General features: G+C 39.4%; 1 protein-coding gene across 1 annotated transcript in view; it reads right to left on the reverse strand.

The window, feature by feature from the left end:
• The window catches only part of LOC136866382 (BSD domain-containing protein 1), a 93930-nt gene that overhangs the window by 64250 nt on the left and 10693 nt on the right, over nt 1-18987 (reverse strand). Inside the window, exon 3 of the mRNA XM_068226852.1 lies at nt 13652-13807. Within this exon, the coding sequence (XP_068082953.1) occupies nt 13652-13807 (156 nt within the window). The remainder of the gene's footprint in view (nt 1-13651; nt 13808-18987) is intronic.

Genomic DNA, 18987 nt, shown 5'->3' on the forward strand with positions numbered 1-18987 from the left:
ATCCCATCGTCGCCGTAAGACCTATCTGTGTCGGTGCGACGTAAAGCAAATTGTAAAAAAAAAAAAACTTTTCATTTCTATGTAACTACTACTTGGCCTACCCCTATCGCTCTTACCACCTACACTTCCCTCAAAAATCAGCTGTACAAACCCTGGGTGTCTCAAGATGTGCCCTATCATTCTATCTCTTCTTCTGGTCAAATTTAGCCAAAGTGATCTCCCCTCACCAATTCGATTCAGTATTTCTTCATTCGTGATTCTATCTATCCATCTCACCTTCAGCATTCTTCTGTAACATCACATTTCAAAAACTTCTATTCTCTTTCTTTTTGAGTTAGTTATCGTCCATGCTTCACTTCCATGCAATGCCACACTCCAGACGAAAGTCTTTAAAAGAAAAATCTTTCTAATTCCTACATCAATGTTCGAGGTGAACAAATTTTTTTTCTTAAGAAAGGCTTTCCTTGCTTGTGATAGTCTGCATTTTATGTCCTCCTAACTTCTACCATCATTAGTTATTTTACTACCCAAGTAACAATATTCATCTACTTCCTTTAAAACTTGGGGCCAATGACCTTAGATGTTAAGCCCCTTTAAACAACAAACATCATCATCATCATCATCACCTTTAAGACTTCATTTCCTAATCTAATATTTCCTGCATCACCTGACTTCATTCGACTGCACTCCATTAGTTTTGGACTTATTCATTTTCACTTTGTATTCCTTCCCCAAGACTCTGTCCATATCATTCAGCAATTTCTCCAGATCTTTTGCAGTGTCAGATAAAATAATATCATCAGCAAATCTCAGGGTTTTGATTTCCTCTCCCTGGACTTTGATTTCCTTTTCAAATTCCTCTTTGATTTCCTTTATTGCCTGTTCTATGTAAACACTGAAGAGGAGAGGGAACAAACTGCAGCCTTGCCTCACTCCTTTCTGGATTGCTGCCTCTTTTTCAAAGCCCTCGATTCTTATCACTGTAGACTGATTTTTGTATAGATTGTAGATAATTCTCCTTTCTCGGTATCTGATTCCGATCACCTTTAGAATTTCAAACAGCTTGGTCCAATCAACGTTATTGAATGGCTTTTCTAGATCTACGAATGCCATGTTCGTGGGCTTGTCTTTCTTAATTCGGTCCTCTAAGATCAGGCGTACAGTCAGAATTGCTTCATGTGTACCCACATTTCTTCTGAAGCCAAATTGATCTTCTCCAACTCAGTTTCAACTTGTCTTTCCATTCTTCTGTAAATAATATGTGTTAAAATTTTGCAGGCATGAGATACTAAACTAATGGTGTAATAGTTTTCACACTTGTCAGCATCGGCTTTCTTGGGAATAGGAATGACAACATTCTGCAGAAAATCAGACGGCACTTCTCCTATGTCATACATCTACACACTAAATTGAATAACCTCTCCCGGCTGGTTTCTCCTAAGGCAGTCAGTAATTATTCTGAGGGTATGTCATCAATTCCTGATACCTTGTTCCTACTTAGGTCTCTCAAAGCTCTGTCGAATTCTAACCTCAAAATTGGGTCTCCCATGTCATCAGCATCAACAGCCTCTTCTTGTTCCAGAACGCTATCATCTACTTCTTTACCTTGATACAACGGTTGGATATGTTCCTGCCATGTTTTTGCTTTGTTTTCTTTCTCTAGAAGTGGTTTTCCACCTGCGCTTTTAACGCCTTCCTCTCATGTTTTGCCCTGAGCCATCACTTAGCGTTACAGCTCATGTGTCGACCCTGAGTCGAGTCGACACAATGTTTCGCCGCTCGTTGCTAGGTTACCTGGCATGCCACGGCTTTTGTACTTCGTTTTGTAAGTGCTGGTCCCTTCCGGAAACTGACAGAAACCAAACAGGAGTGTTTTAGTTTCTCTTTGCTCGGCAAAACTGCTTTGTTTCCTTGACAAAGGAAAGCAGTCGCGTGAAGCAACATGGCACTGCACAGCCTGACCGAAGCTGAGTTTCTTGCGTCTATTTCTGCTGATTTTGATGATAGTGACCATAAAAGTGATGAAAATTTTGAATCTGGCAATGAAAGTGATATATCAATTAGTGATTCAAGTGACAATATCAGCATCGCAAGAAATTATGGAGGAGGCGATAGTATTATGACTCGTCCTGGTCCCAGTCAGGTTTTTCTCCGGGTACTCCAGTTTTCCCTGTCATCTTTCATTCCTGCAACACTCTCTAGTATCATTTCATTTCATCTGTCATTCATCAATCATTGCCCCAGAGGAATGCGACAGGCTTCGGCAGTCGGCACAGTTCCGTCCTCGCCGCTAGATGGGGGCTTCATCCATTCCATTCCTAACCTGGTCGAATGACTGGAAACAGGCTGTGGATTTCCATTTCCCAGTCCCAGTCATACAGTGCTGACTACACACATACCTTGGAGATCGTGGAGAACGGATGATGCAGGATTACCCAAATTTCCTTACAGGTTAGTCAGTGGATTCATAAGTTGTGGCAATAGACCTAAAAGAGATCTAGAGTACTGGTAGCTATTTTTTACTGATCAGTTGCTAACCTCTATTGTCCATGAGACAAAAATATTAGCCAAAATGAAAATACAGCAAAATACTCCAATTCAGAAGAGATCTATCTGGTTTTCTTAGAAAGCTGTGACTTTGGAAGAGCTGAAAGCATTTATTGGTGTAACATGGGGATGAACAGTAAGGCAGAAATGCAGGATTATTTTGTGAAGAATGGTTGGATACGCAACCAGGGCTCCATCAAGGCATTTGCTTTGAATGTTTCCACACACTAACATACCGTTAAGAAAGTGAAAAACATTATTTTGTGTCATACATTCCCTAATTTTGTAGTTCCTTCCTGTATATATTGTTGCAACCAGTACTTAATACCAGGGTTTAAAATATGAAGAATGCTGATAGAAATAAATACAAGTTAGGAGGAATCAGGTCTTACAAATAATTCGAGTGGAAAGGGTTAATATTCATACACCTAGTTTTATTTTCTCCAAAGGTTTCCTTGATTTTCCTGTATGCAGCATCTACCTTTCCTAGGACCATACAACCTTCAACATCCTTGCACTTCTCCATCAGCCATTCTTTCTTAACTGTCCTGCACTTTCTACCTACTTCATTCTTTATTTGTCTGTATTCTTTTCTGCCCTCCTAATTTTTTTTGCATTCTTGTACTTTCGTCATTTGTCAATCAGGTCTAATATCTCTTGAGTTATCTATTGTTTCTTAGTTGATCATTCCTTTCTTCCTAACTTTTCTTCAGGAGCCTTACTGATCTCATTCTTCACGACTGTCCATTCTTCCTCTACTATGTTTCCTTCCGCCTTTTCATTTAGTCTTTGTGCTACATGTTCCTTGAAACAATGCCTTACACACTTTCCTTTCAACTCGTCTAGATCCCACCTCCTTGCATTCCTTTCTTTAATTTCTTCAACTTCAGATGGCATTTCATGACCGACAAGTTGTGTTCAGAGTCCACGTCTGCTCCTGGGAAAGTCTTGCAATCGAACAACTGGTTTCTGAATCTCTGCCTAATCATAATGAAGTCTATTTGATACATTCCAGTGTCTCCAGGTCTCGTCCACGTATACAGCCGTTGTTTGTGGTGTTTGAACCAAGTGTTAGCAAGGACTAAATTATGATCGGTGCAGAATTCAACCAGCCAGCTGCTTCTTTCATTCCTTTGTCCCAACCTAAATTCTACTACTGTATTACCTTCTCTTCCTTCGCCTACCACTGCATTCAAATCCCCCATCACAATTAGATTCTCATCACCTTTTACATATTGTATTAAATCTTCTTTCCCTTCATATATTCTTTTGATTTCTTCATCATCCGCTGAACTAGTACGCATATAGACCTGCACTATTGTTGTTGGCATTGGCTTGGTGTCTAACTTGAGAACAATAATCCTTCTGCCATGCTAGTTGTAGTAGCTTATCCGCTGCCCTATTTTCTTATTCACTAGCTGATGTACCTGTGCTTCGCTACAGGATTCTCAGAAAGACTGTCTTTGTGGTTTTCCTACCTGAAGTCGTCAGTAGGAATGTAGCGATTAAAAGCAATGTTATAAAATACTCGATCAAATGAAAAACCGCAGATTTTCTCACTTTTAACGAACAGTACTACGGTTTTGACCGAACAGTCCAAAGTTCCAGTGCTGGAATGACCAGACTGCAGACAGCCATGAACTCTCCTCTGCCATTATTCCATTAAATATGCACACTGCTCATTCCAATCAGTGCCTCAAAGTAGGGATTGAATAGCTCGAATGCTATGTTGAACCAGTGTGTAACGTACCAGTAGTATCAGAAAATGTATGAACCACAGGAACAGCATGCTAAAGAAGAAAAATTATCTAACTCCCCAGCTACTTCCCGCCAATATTCAGGCAGGCTGTTATTTTCAGTACGGCCGGGCGAGTTGGCCATGCGGTTAGGGAGGCGCAGCTGTGAGCATGCATCCGGGAGGTAGTGGGTTCAAACCCCACTGTTGACAGCCCTGAAGATGGTTTTCCGAGGTCTCCCATTTTCACACCAGGAAAATTCTGGGGCTGTAACGTAATTACGGCCAGGGCCGCTTCCTTCCCACTCCTAGCCCTTTCCTATCCCATCGTCGCCATGAGTCCTATCTGTGTCAGCGTGACGTAAGGAAAATTTTAAAAAAGCTCGGTATACAACAGTAATCCCATCTATCGGAGATAAGCGACAACAGAGACACAAAGCACATCACAACAAACAATGGTCAATGTAATGTTATTGTTGATCAATGTTATGAACTTTCTCTATTGTAGGCCTTCACACTCAGTTTTCTTTTGAATCTGTAATATTAGGGCGCCTTATAAAATTAATCATAGCTTAGACTGTAGTTCCTTGTTGCTGGATTTTACATACCGATTTTCATTAAATTCTGTTTACCCATTTTCTCGTGGCGGCGCTGATATGGACTTAGCATCAAAAATCCAAATTCATAAATATCTCTGTTATCATAGCCGGTACAGTAAAAATATATGACATAAATGGTCGGAAATTTAATAACATATAATTTAGTTCCATACTATTTGTCAATAGGATCACTAATAACACAAATATTTGATAATTCAATTTTAGGCCTTCCCCTAATTTGCCATTTGACCCAGCGTGAATAAATTATTTATATACCGGGCGAGTTGGCCGTGCGCGTAGAGGCGCGTGGCTGTGAGCTTGCATCCGGGAGATAGTAGGTTCGAATCCCACTATCGGCAGCCCTGAAAATGGTTTTCCGTGGTTTCCCATTTTCACACCAGGCAAATGCTGGGGCTGTACCTTAATTAAGGCCACGGCCGCTTCCTTCCAACTCCTAGGCCTTTCCTATCCCATCGTCGCCATAAGACCTATCTGTGTCGGTGCGACGTAAAGCCCCTAGCAAAAAAAAAAAAAAAAAATTATTTATGACCTAGATTGTAGAGACTTATTCCCCGACTTTGCAGACCGATTTTCATTAATATAGGGCAAATAATAACGTACATATTTGAGAAATAAGTTTTAGGCCTTCCCCTAAACTACCATTTCTCTCAGAGTGAATAAGATTATTTATGGCCTAGATAGTAGCGACTTATTCCCGGATTTTAAATACCGATTTTCAGTAAGATAGGACCACTACTAACATGAATACTTGAGAATTAAATTTTAGGCTTTCTCCTAAACTACGATTTCTCTCAGCATGAAAAAGATTCTTTATAGCCTAGATTGCAGCGACTTATTCTTGGACTTTATGTACCGATTTTCATTAAATTATCTTCAGCCATTTTCTCGTGATGCGTGTACATACATACATACATACAGACAGACAGAAATTACGGAAAATTAAAAAGTGCATTTCCTTGTTACTATAGATATGACCGATACAGAAATACCATCCTTTTTAAATTTTGAGCAATGTACAGACAAAACTCTTATTTTATATATATAGATTATTAAACCAACTCCTGAATTTCACCGTCTGATTTTGTGTTTATAATTCTGTAGTCGCCTGACCAAAAATCGTGCTCTTCCTACCAATGTACTTCACTTATACCAACTACTTCTAACTTTAGTCATCCCTTTTCAGATTCTCTAACCTACCACAACAATTCAAAGTTCTAACATTCCACACTCCGACTCGCAGAATGTCGGTATCCATCTTCCTGATGATTGACCCCTCTCATGTAGTCCCCACCCAGAGATCTGAATGGGTGACTTAACGGTATTTTACCTCCAGAATATTTTACTCAGCCATCCCCGCAGTGTAGGGGTAGCGTGCCTGCCTCTTACCCGGAGGCCCCGGGTTCGATTCCGGACCAGGCCAGCGATTTTTACCTGCACCTGAGGGCTGGTTCGAGGTCCACTCAGCCTACGTGATTACAATAGAATAGCTATCTGACAGTGAGATGGCGGCCCTGGTCTAGAAAGCCAAGAATAATGGCCGAGAGGATAAATATGCTGACCACATGACACCTCGTAATCTGCAGGCCTTCGTCTTCAGGGCTGTTGCGCCATGGGGGTTGGGTTGGTTAATATTTTACCCAGGAGGAAGCCACCATCAGTACATCATTCACACAGAGAAAGCTGCATATCTTCAGGAGTTAGTTACGGCTGTAGTTTCCCACTGCTTTCAGCCATGTAGTGGTATCAACAAAACTAAGCCATGTTAAGTATTATTACAAGACCATATCCGTCAATCGTCTAGACTGCCGCCCTTGCAACTTCTGAAAGGCTGCTACCCTCCTTTCGAAGAACCATTCATTAGTCAGGTCTGTAGACAGACACCCATCCAATATGGTTGTACCTATGGCTCAGCTATCTGCTTCACTGCGACACGCAAGCCCCCCCCCCCCCACCGCGGCAAGGTCACATGGTTCACAGGGGAAAATAGAAAATATATATAATCAATAATCTCTTGCCTAATTTACAACAGGATCAAAAACATTCTGTAACCATAACTTGAACTCATGATAAAATATTACAAGTGTAGAAATACACAGCTCTTTCTCTCATTCATATGTTTCAAGAAAGCATTTATGATAGTATCCTTAGATCATATGGTCTTCATCCCAAATTAATCATCAAACTAATTTAAACGAACATGAATTCCAACGTAAAGTTCAGGGGGGATAAGTGTCAAGAGCTTTTACAATAAAAACTGGCCTCAGACAAGCTGATGACCACTGCTTTCCAATATGGCTCTCAATTACATCATAAAAGATTGGCAAAAAGTAAACCTACCTAAAATCAAAATTGGAGCAAAACCCTCAATAAGAACAAAATGCCTGGGTTTTGCAGACAATTTAGCTCTCTTAGCCACTGACTTGGAAGAACTTTGTGCCTAGATCACCAGTCTCCAAAAAATTGCCCTGAATATAGGATTACAAATACCCTTTGAGAAAACATACAATGTCCAAAAAATTAACATAGCTCTACAATTTAAATATCTTGGAGAAATCATCATACACATCTTAAATGAGGAATAAACAAGGATAAATAGAACTAACAAATAGAAATAAGACCAATTTCTAACCTAGTCAACGTATAATAAGGAATGCCTGTCAATAGACACTAAGATCCAACAACATAAAACTGTAACTTTGCAGAAAGCCACTTATGCTATGAAACCTTTTTTCAAATTAAAAACAAAAGAACAACTGATCAGCTCCTGAAAACTAAAAGAGAGATCATTTATTTTTATTTATTTGACCTTAGCAGTGGCAAAGTTAGAGCTTGTGGCCCTCTCTTACACTTAACCACATGAATTACAATTTAATACATACATAAAAGAGATTTACTATTCTATTATAAAATCAAGGATAACTAACCTAAATAACACATATGAAGAACATATAAAGAAGAATGAAAGCAAAGCTCAACAAATAAAATAATATAACAAGAAATCCAGAGCGGTCCGGCCTTGCAGTGAAGGGGGCAGTGCATCCGCCTGTCACCCGGCAGACCCAGGTTTGATTCCCAGCCAGGTCAAGGGTTTTTAATTGTAATGATTAATATCCCTTGCCTGGGGACTGGGTGTTTGTGACATCCTTAATCTTCCTTTCCTCACACACACAACGGTGGTTTATACAATATGGTGCCAGTAGGAGCAAAAGATGCACATGAGTCGACGCAAAAAAAATAAAAAAATAAAAATAAAAATAAAAATTAAAAAAATTCAAGAGCATAAAAGTAAAAAAGAATGAGAAAAAGTCATAATGAAAAAGTTAAAATACAAGTGTGGTAATAAATGGTGATCTATGTACACGAGTTAAAAGCTAAATATCATGTATATTTATAACAACCTAATAACTTAATAATTATAAAAACAACAGCGTTTTTCAGCTGTACAGTAAAATGTCAATGTTACTAGCCTACAAACCACAATCACACAGCCTATCAGGCATAACCAATCACACAAAACAATCACCGGTACTCAACAGGTAATCTCTGCAAGCTATTTTAGATTTTGTTGTGTTAGAGTTCCTGACAGCAGCTGGAAGAGAATTCCAAAGTCGTGACCCAGCCACAACGAAGGATCTTGGTTGATGGGAAGAGCAAGGGAAGTGCCATATCTAGTGTTACAATTATGGAATGAGAATAATAAATGGAATTTTGAGAAAATGTATTTATGTAGATTTCCCTTCAGAGTTCGATAAATCAACATAAGTATGTGAAACTTCCATCGCCTTTTGGGTTTCAGCAAGGAAAGAACTGTGTAGCTAGGGGTTATGTGAGCATCATAACTCAAGTTAAAAGCAAATTGAAGACCAGAGTTCAGTGCTCGTTGAAGTTTCGTAGTTTGTTCACGTGTCGTATCAACGAGGACAATGTAAAATTTATAATGTCCAATAACGGACCATTTATATTGGTATTATAAATTTACTCATTCGGGACAAATATTTCAGATTCCCTATAGGAATCAACATCTATATCATCTGATGGCCAAGCAGGCATCAATTTTTGGTAGTGAGACAAAGTCTCTCATAGTGCACTGGCACTGCCGGTGGCTCCAATTAGCTTACGCAGTGGCCTCCATGGTATGCACTAGCCGTACGTCTTGGTAGGTGTGCTAGGTACCAACTGATGAGCCCACCTAGCACATGGGGGCGAAACGCTGGCAACCAGGAATGACTTAACTGGAAAATTTATAATGTCCAATAATGGACCATTTATATTGGTATTATAAATTTACTCATTCGGGACAAATATTTCAGATTCCCTATAGGAATCAACATCTATATCATCTGATGGCCAAGCAGGCATCAATTTTTGGTAGTGAGACAAAGTCTCTCATAGTGCACTGGCACTGCCGGTGGCTCCAATTAGCTTACGCAGTGGCCTCCATGGTATGCACTAGCCGTACGTCTTGGTAGGTGTGCTAGGTACCAACTGATGAGCCCACCTAGCACATGGGGGCGAAACGCTGGCAACCAGGAATGCGTTAGCTGGAAAATTTATAACCTCCAATAACTGACCATTTTTATTGATATCTGAATATTGATCGTGTCAAAAGCACTGCTGAAGTCGAGGAATGTGAGTATAGTCACTTGTCTTTCGTCCACTGCTTGTCTGATGTCGTTAGCCAGTTTCAGTAAGACAGTTGCTGTATTATGGCCTTTCTTGAAGCCAGACTGCAGTGGATCCAAAAGGGAGTGAGAGTGCAGGTGTTCCTGTATTTGAACATGTACCAACAATTCTAGTGTTTTGGAAAGGGCAGGAAGAATAGAAATTTGATGGTAATCGAATAAAAATTTCGAACCTGGGTTCTTAGGAAGTGGGATGACATTAGCTAATTTCCAAACTGTTGGTAGTGTGCCATTCTTCAGATAATTACAGATATCGGTGAGAATGGGGAGAACAGCACCAACAATATTGTGCATAAAAGTGATAGGAATATCAACGACCCCACTCGCCCTAGATTTAATAATGTACAGGACTTTAACTTCATTAGTGCTGACTGTACGAAAGGCAAAACAAGGGTGATTTTGAGGGACAAGTGATGGGCCGTTATCTGTCTGCCGTCGGTTAAGATGATTAGACTGAATCCTGCCTTCCATGAAATACGTGTTCAGCTGGTTGAGTGGAATGTCGGGTGCCTAGTTCTTTTCCCTTGTTCTACCAATGCCCATAGCTCGGAGATGCTTCCAGGCACTAGCCGTATTTAAGTTACTTACTGAATCACAAACATATTTAAATTTAAGATTACGTATCATTTGTTTAGTTTTACTCCTAAATATTCTGTAATTTTCATAGTTTGGTCACAAGTACATTTGTAGCATCAGCATCACACTGAGACATTATGTTTTTAACCTTAGGGGTTAGGTTTCCAGGACACTCTAATCTGTCTCTTCAGTGCATGTTTTTTATATAGGCTATGTATTAATGAATTAAATTTATTAATTTCTGTATCCATATCATCTAGATTCAAAATGTCATGCCACAGAAGGCTGCAAGCATCATATCTGATTCATTTTGATGTCTTTTAAATTCCTGCGTGTTACTTATCTAGGTTTATATTTTGGAATACGAATCGAGTAAGCAAGGAATATAAGGCCATGGGTGGACAGGGCCGGTACTGAAATTTGTCCATGAGTTACAACATTTTGAGGGTTATTAGTCACTTTAAGATCAATTAGGGTATGTGAAATGTAGTTAGTTGTATACACACGGTTAGTCTGGTGAGAGGGAAGGATTGTCGCAACACATGAAGAAAACAGGTCTTTAATCTCTTAGTGTCACATCTGAAGCTCACCCTCTGTATGGATACACGCCAGTTACTCCAAGACTCAAATCAAGGAAAAGTTTCCTCAGAACAACAGAGGCTCTTAACGGGACACCTCAGCAATCCCGAATTGATAAGTGGCGTGCAAGCTGCACTCGCTCCGAAGAATGGTTGACTCAAGTGAAGAATTACCACCTGGTCACATGGAGAAATGGAGTACTTGGAGATCACTGAACAGATTACGGGCAGGCGTAACAAGATGTAAAAGCAACCTGCAGAAGTGGGGTTTCAACACCTAGTCATCATTGTCTGAGTGTGGTGCAATCCAGACGTCTCATTTGCTGCAGTGTAGTAGGTGCCCTAAAACATGCACAGTACAAGATCTACTCCAGGCAACAGAAAATGCACTGGATGTCGCCAATTTCTGGGCAAAAGCAGTATAGAGGTTTTTTTTTTTGATAAGTGTGACTTTGTATATAATTCAGTAAGAGTATATATGTATTTATAGTATTAATGCTTCTGATATAAATAAATAAATAAATAAATAAATAAATAAATAAATAAATAAATAAATAAATAAATAAATAAATAAATAAATAAATAAATAAATAAATAAATAAATAAATAAATAAATAGTGTCACAGGTCTTGATAAGTAAATTAGTATTAAAGTCCTCTAAGATTATAAAATGTTCATACGATGGTTAGAATGAAGGAGATCCGTATCAAATTCGGCGATATGTGATAGTTTAGGTGGTCAATAACTCCCAATAAGTATTTTCTGTCCACTCGCAATTACTTCAACGAACATGAATTCTGTCCTCGGTATCTCACTGGTCGATGAGGTGCCAATAACACTGCTCTTGAGGTCATCTCCACAATAAAGAGTGAGACCTCTACCCTCTTATTTGTATGATCATGACGATAGAGATTATAGCGGTGAAGGTGAACCATACTATTTGGAAATGAGGGAGACAACCAACTTTCACTGATACCTATCACATGGACGCAATTTTAGTTAAATATACCCTTAATTTCGTCCAAGTGTGAGAGTAAGCTTAGGCTGTTCAAATGACAACACTGTAGGGCATGAGGATACAGTGAAAGTTCTTGTTTCAGAAGGCTACTGGCATCAATGGGCTGGGATGGAGTGCTATTGTTAGAGCTATGGTAACTGTTGGAGGGTGGACCTGTAATTAGCGGGCTGAAGAACATGCCTGAACTAAGACAGAAATCTTACCTGGATATCCTGATGGAATGGACCGCTGACTGGTCCTCTAACACACATATGCGCGCACGCACGCACGCACACACACACACACACACACACACACACACACACACACACACACACACACACACACACACACACACACACACACACACACAACAATAATATATCAAAGGCACATCACAACAGTTTCTTCACTCTGATAATCCACCTAGTCGCCCCAAGTGTGAATTAATCTGCAGCTTCTTTCCATCTTCTAGATGAACAATAACACACCCATCCTAGGTCAAAACCCGGCGCATACCCCAGAAGTCCCATGCTTTGTTTAGGAGTTCCTTCCATGTGGACGTCAGGGATTCCGTGATGAACAGCTTTGTACCTTTCAGTGCTTGCTTGAAACGCCAGATGCGGTCTCGTTCATGGTACCTGAGGAATTTAACTGTAATAGGTCTATTCCCTGCAGACACCACCTCAGCCGCCTTCCTCTTAATACGACCCAGTCTGTGACACCAGTCTATGCTGGCCATAGACAATTGAATGTTCAGCTTACTTTTCAATATTTCCAACACCACAGCATGGGTATCCTCACTGGGTGTTTCAATTACGCTGTGAAGGAGGAGGTAGTTCCTCCTGCTGTATTGTTCTGCCTCGTCAAGCTGAATATCTAGCCAAACTAAATGTTCTTGTAGATGACCTACCTCATTCTTCGTGTCGCTTAATTCTGCAGATGTAATTTCTCGGAAATCCTGGAAGTCTGATGCAAGGCCGGTTATACTGTCGTTGGGGTTGGTAGTGCTTGCTGCACCAGCAGCCATGGCTTGCTCCAAGCGAACTTGAAAATCGGAAATCCGTTTTTCAAACTTCATCAGACGTTCATTCATGGCCTTCAGCGTCATATCACTTCACTACTGTCCAACCTGACAATTAAAATGATACACTGACAAACCCTTGTAATATAATAGGATGGTTTACTTGCTGATATGGCAGGTGAATTGCAGAGCTCGTTTACTCGTGCTGTGTAGTGCGCGCCACCTTGCATAAAAAGTACCCGGTTGAAGGAACATGGAGAATTCTTCATAATAAAACTCTCTATCAAGAGACTGACCCAATCACTGGCACAATGGTGAAGAAAAGAAACTTCACATTTCTTTCACATCTTGCGACTGCCCGGAAACTGGATTTCATGACAACTACTGTACTTGAAGAGAAGACAGGTGGACAATGGATCCACAAAATTAAGCAAGATGTCAAAGCAGTGGGACTCGGGATAGCAGATGCAGAGAACAAATATAAAATTAACACCCTTCTTAAGACTCGCCAATTTTCAGCAGAAATAACACATAGAAGGGCCACAGCTTCCTGTAACTCCGCATGATATTCACGGGCATGTCTGCCATGGAGAACTGCAATTTTCACATATGACTGCAGTTTCACTTTAATCACATCCATTGTGGATCACAGCTGGATGCACACTGACTGTGTTAAGCACTAAAACCTACCTTGCCCACAGATGTTATTTTTCAGCCACCTTCGGTAGCGAACCTTTAGTTTCACCATTGACTGTCATAGATAGCCTGGGCATCACTGAAGAGCCATATTAGGGAAATCAAGAGCAAAGTACTGTAGTTACCCGTTGCTTTCCTTCGCATGTATAGCCTACATTCACAAAACATATCTCTAAACAGTAAGCAAATTTCATACCTGGAACTTTGTAAGAGGAACAGGCTTAGAATCGAAGATGACAATGGCTTCCTCATCATCATCTTGTGGTATAGGATTGAGGGCACTTGACATCTGACCTAGGAACGATGACAAACTGCGCTTCATTGTATTTGCTGTAGACTCTGGTTCATCTAGCTACAAATGAAAAACAAATAATGCATAATGAGCAATCTTATGATTTAGAGGGGGAGAGTAAATTTTTCAGAACAAGCAGTGCAATAGATGATTTAATAACAACTATGAATAACTGAAATGAGGATCATCATTTATATTAACAGTGCAACAACTTCTGGTTACAGATTTGACTAAGATACTCTATCTGTGGATAAATTATTATAGCAGCACAGTTTAAAAATGATGCTATTATAGTTATTATATATGTGGGGGGAAAAAAGGGGTAATATAATCAATACTGGACATTAGATAGGTTAGTCAGTAAATTTCAATAAGACACCACTATCATACATCACACCTGCAATACGACCATCTGAGAAATGACAACCCTTTCAGAACTCACGAACATAATTCTGAGGTTCACCATCCTGATGGATTGTAGCATCAAAGAAAGGTTATTACAAATAATCATCAGTTGATGGTAGAGTAAGTTTTAGGTTCAAAGAAGAGAATGTCAAAAGCAGGTGATACTCATGCCCATCAGCAGCTACAACTCCATACATGGCCTCCAGTCTGAGTAGTTCGTTTGCCACATTAATGAAGCCTTTCCCTTCCACAATTTCAAAGGGTCTTAAATCGAAGTCAAAGAAAAGTAAACATGCCTTCAATATGTCATCCTTGTTTCATTAGGTACCATTTTAGCCTGGATTGGGCACAAGCGTGTCTTCTAACAGACAAAGTTAACTACTTTTATACTTTAATATGGCAAAACACTGCACACATTAAACATAAGCAATGCATTTATTTGCCACTGGATCCACAATTTGGGAAAATTCTGCACTAACTGAACATGAAATATTTGAAAGATTTCAAAAAATATAAATCATCATCTTAGACTCATCCCACTCAGGTGGGGTCAGCTTTTCTAGTAATTGTACTTTTTTTTAATCAGCATTGGTACTATTTAGGTCCTTCCTGATGCAGGCTTTCCATCTTAATTTAGGTCTTCCCAGAGCTGGCTGGCTTTCTACTAACTGCCTCTCCACTTTGTATGCCACATAATCTCCTGGTCTTCACTGAAGGTGACTAAACCATCTCAGTCGATTTTCCCTCAGTTTCTCAGAGATTGGCAAATGGTGTCATTTGGAATTTTGTCCAGCCTGGTTACACGGGCCCACTGGAGCACCTTCATTTCAGCCACATGAAGTTTCTGTTCATCTTTGTAGCCTGGCACTCCGAATCATGTAGCATGGCTGGACAACGGGATTTAGTCATTCAGGTGACGAGGGACCTTCCTGTCACAGTGAACTCCGACAGCTGCCCACCGCTTCACCCCGCCACTGTTGACCCGATTGGCATTATCCTGTATCACTAATCCAATATATCTGAAGGTACTGGTTTTTGCTATCTCCTCATTCCCATTTTCATTTCGTTTTGCTCTCATCTATTCTTTGATTTCCAGTGCAATTTGATGACCTTATAGAATTATTTTCAAACAACTCACTTTTGGAATGGGATTACTAATGTTCTGTATTCACTGATGATAAGCCAAACACTTACATGTCAGGAAAGCCACTCCTGCCTTTCAGGTATCTGAGCTTGAATGTACCAGCAAAGCAGTGTTGCATAACCATTCTGACACTTTTCATAGTGAAGTATGAAGCTATTACATATGTAGGATGAGTTTGTGCTTCAGGTTAAGAGTCCTAGCCTGCTGCCAATCTTTTGTTCAAAGTAAGTTGAATGTGGCACATTCGGAACTTCATTCTAGTATTAGAATTTAATAAGCCTACAAAACAAAATAGGTTGATTTAAAATAAGTTTAAAAAAATAGAAGAGCTGTATTAACATGTACAGTAGTTAGCACTTTTAAATTGCATTCCTGATTGTCCTGGTGATGTATTTTTACTATACTGTGAAGTTCTGGATTCAGTCAACCATTGAGACTACCATGAAATCATCATGAAGAGAATACCCAGTGAGATCACTCACCGAGTTCAAACGTCCTCCCATAGAGCAGCGCTAGTGGAGCCAATCACCAACGCTACATGGTCGGCTTTTTTAGTGGATGTTACACTGATATGCAAATAACGAAACACAACACCCAATTGTTTATCTACATATTAAAAAAAAATATGAAAACTAATGTCAGTCAATCCGGCCATTCTATCCGGTCGATTTCCTTCATTTTTTCTTTAACTGAAAGGTATTCATGCACAGATTTGTCATCAGGTACTATAAAACACTTAACTTCCGCCTTCCTCAAATTATTTGAATTTTTCAATTTTTTGTCTCTTTGAAGCAATCATATCTTTGGCTCTAATTGAGGTACAGAGTTCCTTTTGGCCTAAGAACACTCAGTGGATCAAGCTCTTTCATTTCAGCTCTTAACTATTCAAATTGGTTGATTCTGAGGAAAGTTATGAGTGCACATTCAATTTGACGTCTCATTTCTTCAATGTTTTTCTCATTGAAGCAATAATATCTTTCGTTCTAATTGAGGTACGCAGTTTGTTTTGGTCTAAAAACACTCAGTGGATCAAGCACTTTCTTTTGAGGTAATAACTACTTAAATTGGTAGATTCTGAGAAAAGTTATGAGTACATTTGTCTCTGTGATGAAGATCTTTGAAGGACTTTTTAACAGTTTGGCGCGTAGTGTTGTTCCAAGGAACGTTAAATTCAATTTCTTTGTGTGATGTATTTTCAAGTGTTTTGTTGACATAATATTACATTATGTTACCACAGCAGATCATGAGCTTTAACTCGAAACTTTGCAAATACATCCATGAGGACAGTAACAAACACCATCATACTTTGTACATTGCGGGCGGAGCCAGCGGGAAACTGCTAGTACTTATGAATAGAGAAAGGAATTTGCCTATTTGCCTATTTTATTCCTGTGTTCAGAAACATAGGCTTTTGAGATATAAATCTGTTTTAGGGTCTTTTTAGCTATATTTCATTGGTTTTATTGTGCCTATAAATGCCTATTTCAGGGGTTTGTGCCTATTTGGAGTATAATTGCCTATTTGATGATTTTTTACTGTATTTTAAAACAGCCAATTTTCTTCCAGTGCATTACATTGTAGTTAGTGTGTTCGACAGAATTATCTTCTCTTTTTTCAATGTCTGTTTACCCCACGAACAAAAATGGGAATTCTCAGAAGTCACCAGAAATAGTTCTAGAGAGATTTCCATCAGGAGAAACAAGGAACCATTTGACCTCGAAGCCTTCAACCACCCCCCAACCTCCTAAGACTTATGCGAGAACCAGTCAACGTTGAACTATGTTCCACAACCCATATGCCCAGTACCTCCCTTTCAATGTGAACTGTTGTATGCGTACGCTTTATGTTCAGAACGTGTTGTGATTTATTGTGAAGTGGAAGAAGAAATGTTTGCGGCAACACCCAAAGAAAAATCATCGAAGCCCTACTGGCTGAAGCAGTGGATCACAGGGGATCCCAATTTCACTACGGATGGAAGGGTTAGTTTGTCAAGCTTGCTGTGAGGAGGTAAGTTCCTTTTACCACTTTTGTGATTGATAACTATGATCGCATTTCATTGTAGCATATATAGACCTATTTATGTATTGTGGCAATTTGTTTTGTTGCAATGCTGTATTAACTGTGAACTTTCAATAAGTTATACTGATAAAATGTAAATAATCATTAAATTACTGAACGAGGAGTTAGAACGCCAGTGGTCACTTGTCACAGAATGGATGAAAATTAAATTGGTTTTTGAACTGTGATTCATTTCCTTTGAAAATTGAGATATACAACTGAAATGCAATTTTTAAAACTCCCTTTAAAAAATAGTGAATTCTATTACACTTCCACTAAGCCTTCGCGAAACACAGGTTGCAGATCCAATGTAGCCCGGCTAGGACGATGCTACAGCGTGTTTTACAAGGTTGCCAAGACTATCTTTACAAGACCAGGTCAGCAGAAAGACCGTTGGTATGGATTGGTGAGGTCCGGTTATTAACCGTTGTGCTTGGGGAGTGGGGGAGGCAAAGAGATTCTGAGGGGTGTAAGCTCCCAGGTTAACAAGCCTCTAACATCCTCTCTAGAGTCTTGCTAAATTGTGACAAAAATAATATTATAGGCTCATATCATGACAATTTCAAATTACGCGGTTTTTAATTTTCAACGAGGGTGGCGGCTTTGTGGGCACACATGATGCAGGATCTAGTGCAGGAAACAGAAAATAGTCTTCATGACAGCTGACCTGGCTGACCAAAGCCGGCGAATAAAAACAAATAAAATGTTCACAAATTTGAGATTTATAGTACCTGCATTTTCATTCTTCTTCTTCTTGTTTCTGAATTTGACCACCTATGGACCGCAATGAACCTAAGACTTTCTCCTCTTCTTCTTTTTGTTCTTCTCCTCCCAGAACCTCTTCATTCTTTCACTTTTAATCTTCCTTTCTTTCTCAGATATGACCAATTTAGGTCTACATTTTGGTGGTTCATCCTGGAATGTTTTGATGCTGTACACACGGCTTCTAAATTCTTTTCTGTTGTGAATCATATCCATTGTAAGTCCACTTTCTACTGAATCTCGTTTTACCTTGTCGACCCACTTCGTTGAAGCTTTCAGTCCAATGATGTACTTGAATATTTGCTTAGTTAGCTGTTTCTCATCCATTCTTTCTAGATGCCCATAGAATTTTAGCCTTCACTTTAGCATGGCGACAGTGATTTTTTCGGTGTATTTGTAGAGATTATAATTTTTTCTATTCCTCTACTCCCCATCAGTATTTTTCTGTGGTCCTAAAATTTTTCTTAAGATTCTCCTCTCCTTTTTTCGCAATCTTGAAGCTCATCCTTTTTATTCATTGTCAGGCTCTCTGAAGCGTAGAGACCATCTGGCTTTACCACTGTGCTGTAGTTTAGCTTTCATTCTTCTATATAAGTAAGAATACTATTAGGGCCAGCTTTGTGGGTCCTTGGCAAGCATAAAGGATGGATCTCTCCTCTATGCTACTCCGGTATCATTTCACGTCTTTTGTATTATATCTTTCACCCAGTGAACTCGACACGATACTGCCAAATTATAACTGAAAATCCTTGAGGACATATTTCCATGTAAATGACTACTTTAAAGTTTCGTACTTCTAGAAACATCATCTCTAATAGTATTTTTTTAATGAAACAAATGCATGATATATACTAAGCATTATTGCCAATTA

Source organism: Anabrus simplex, chromosome 3 (assembly GCF_040414725.1).
Source record: "Anabrus simplex isolate iqAnaSimp1 chromosome 3, ASM4041472v1, whole genome shotgun sequence".
NCBI lineage: Eukaryota > Metazoa > Arthropoda > Insecta > Orthoptera > Tettigoniidae > Anabrus > Anabrus simplex.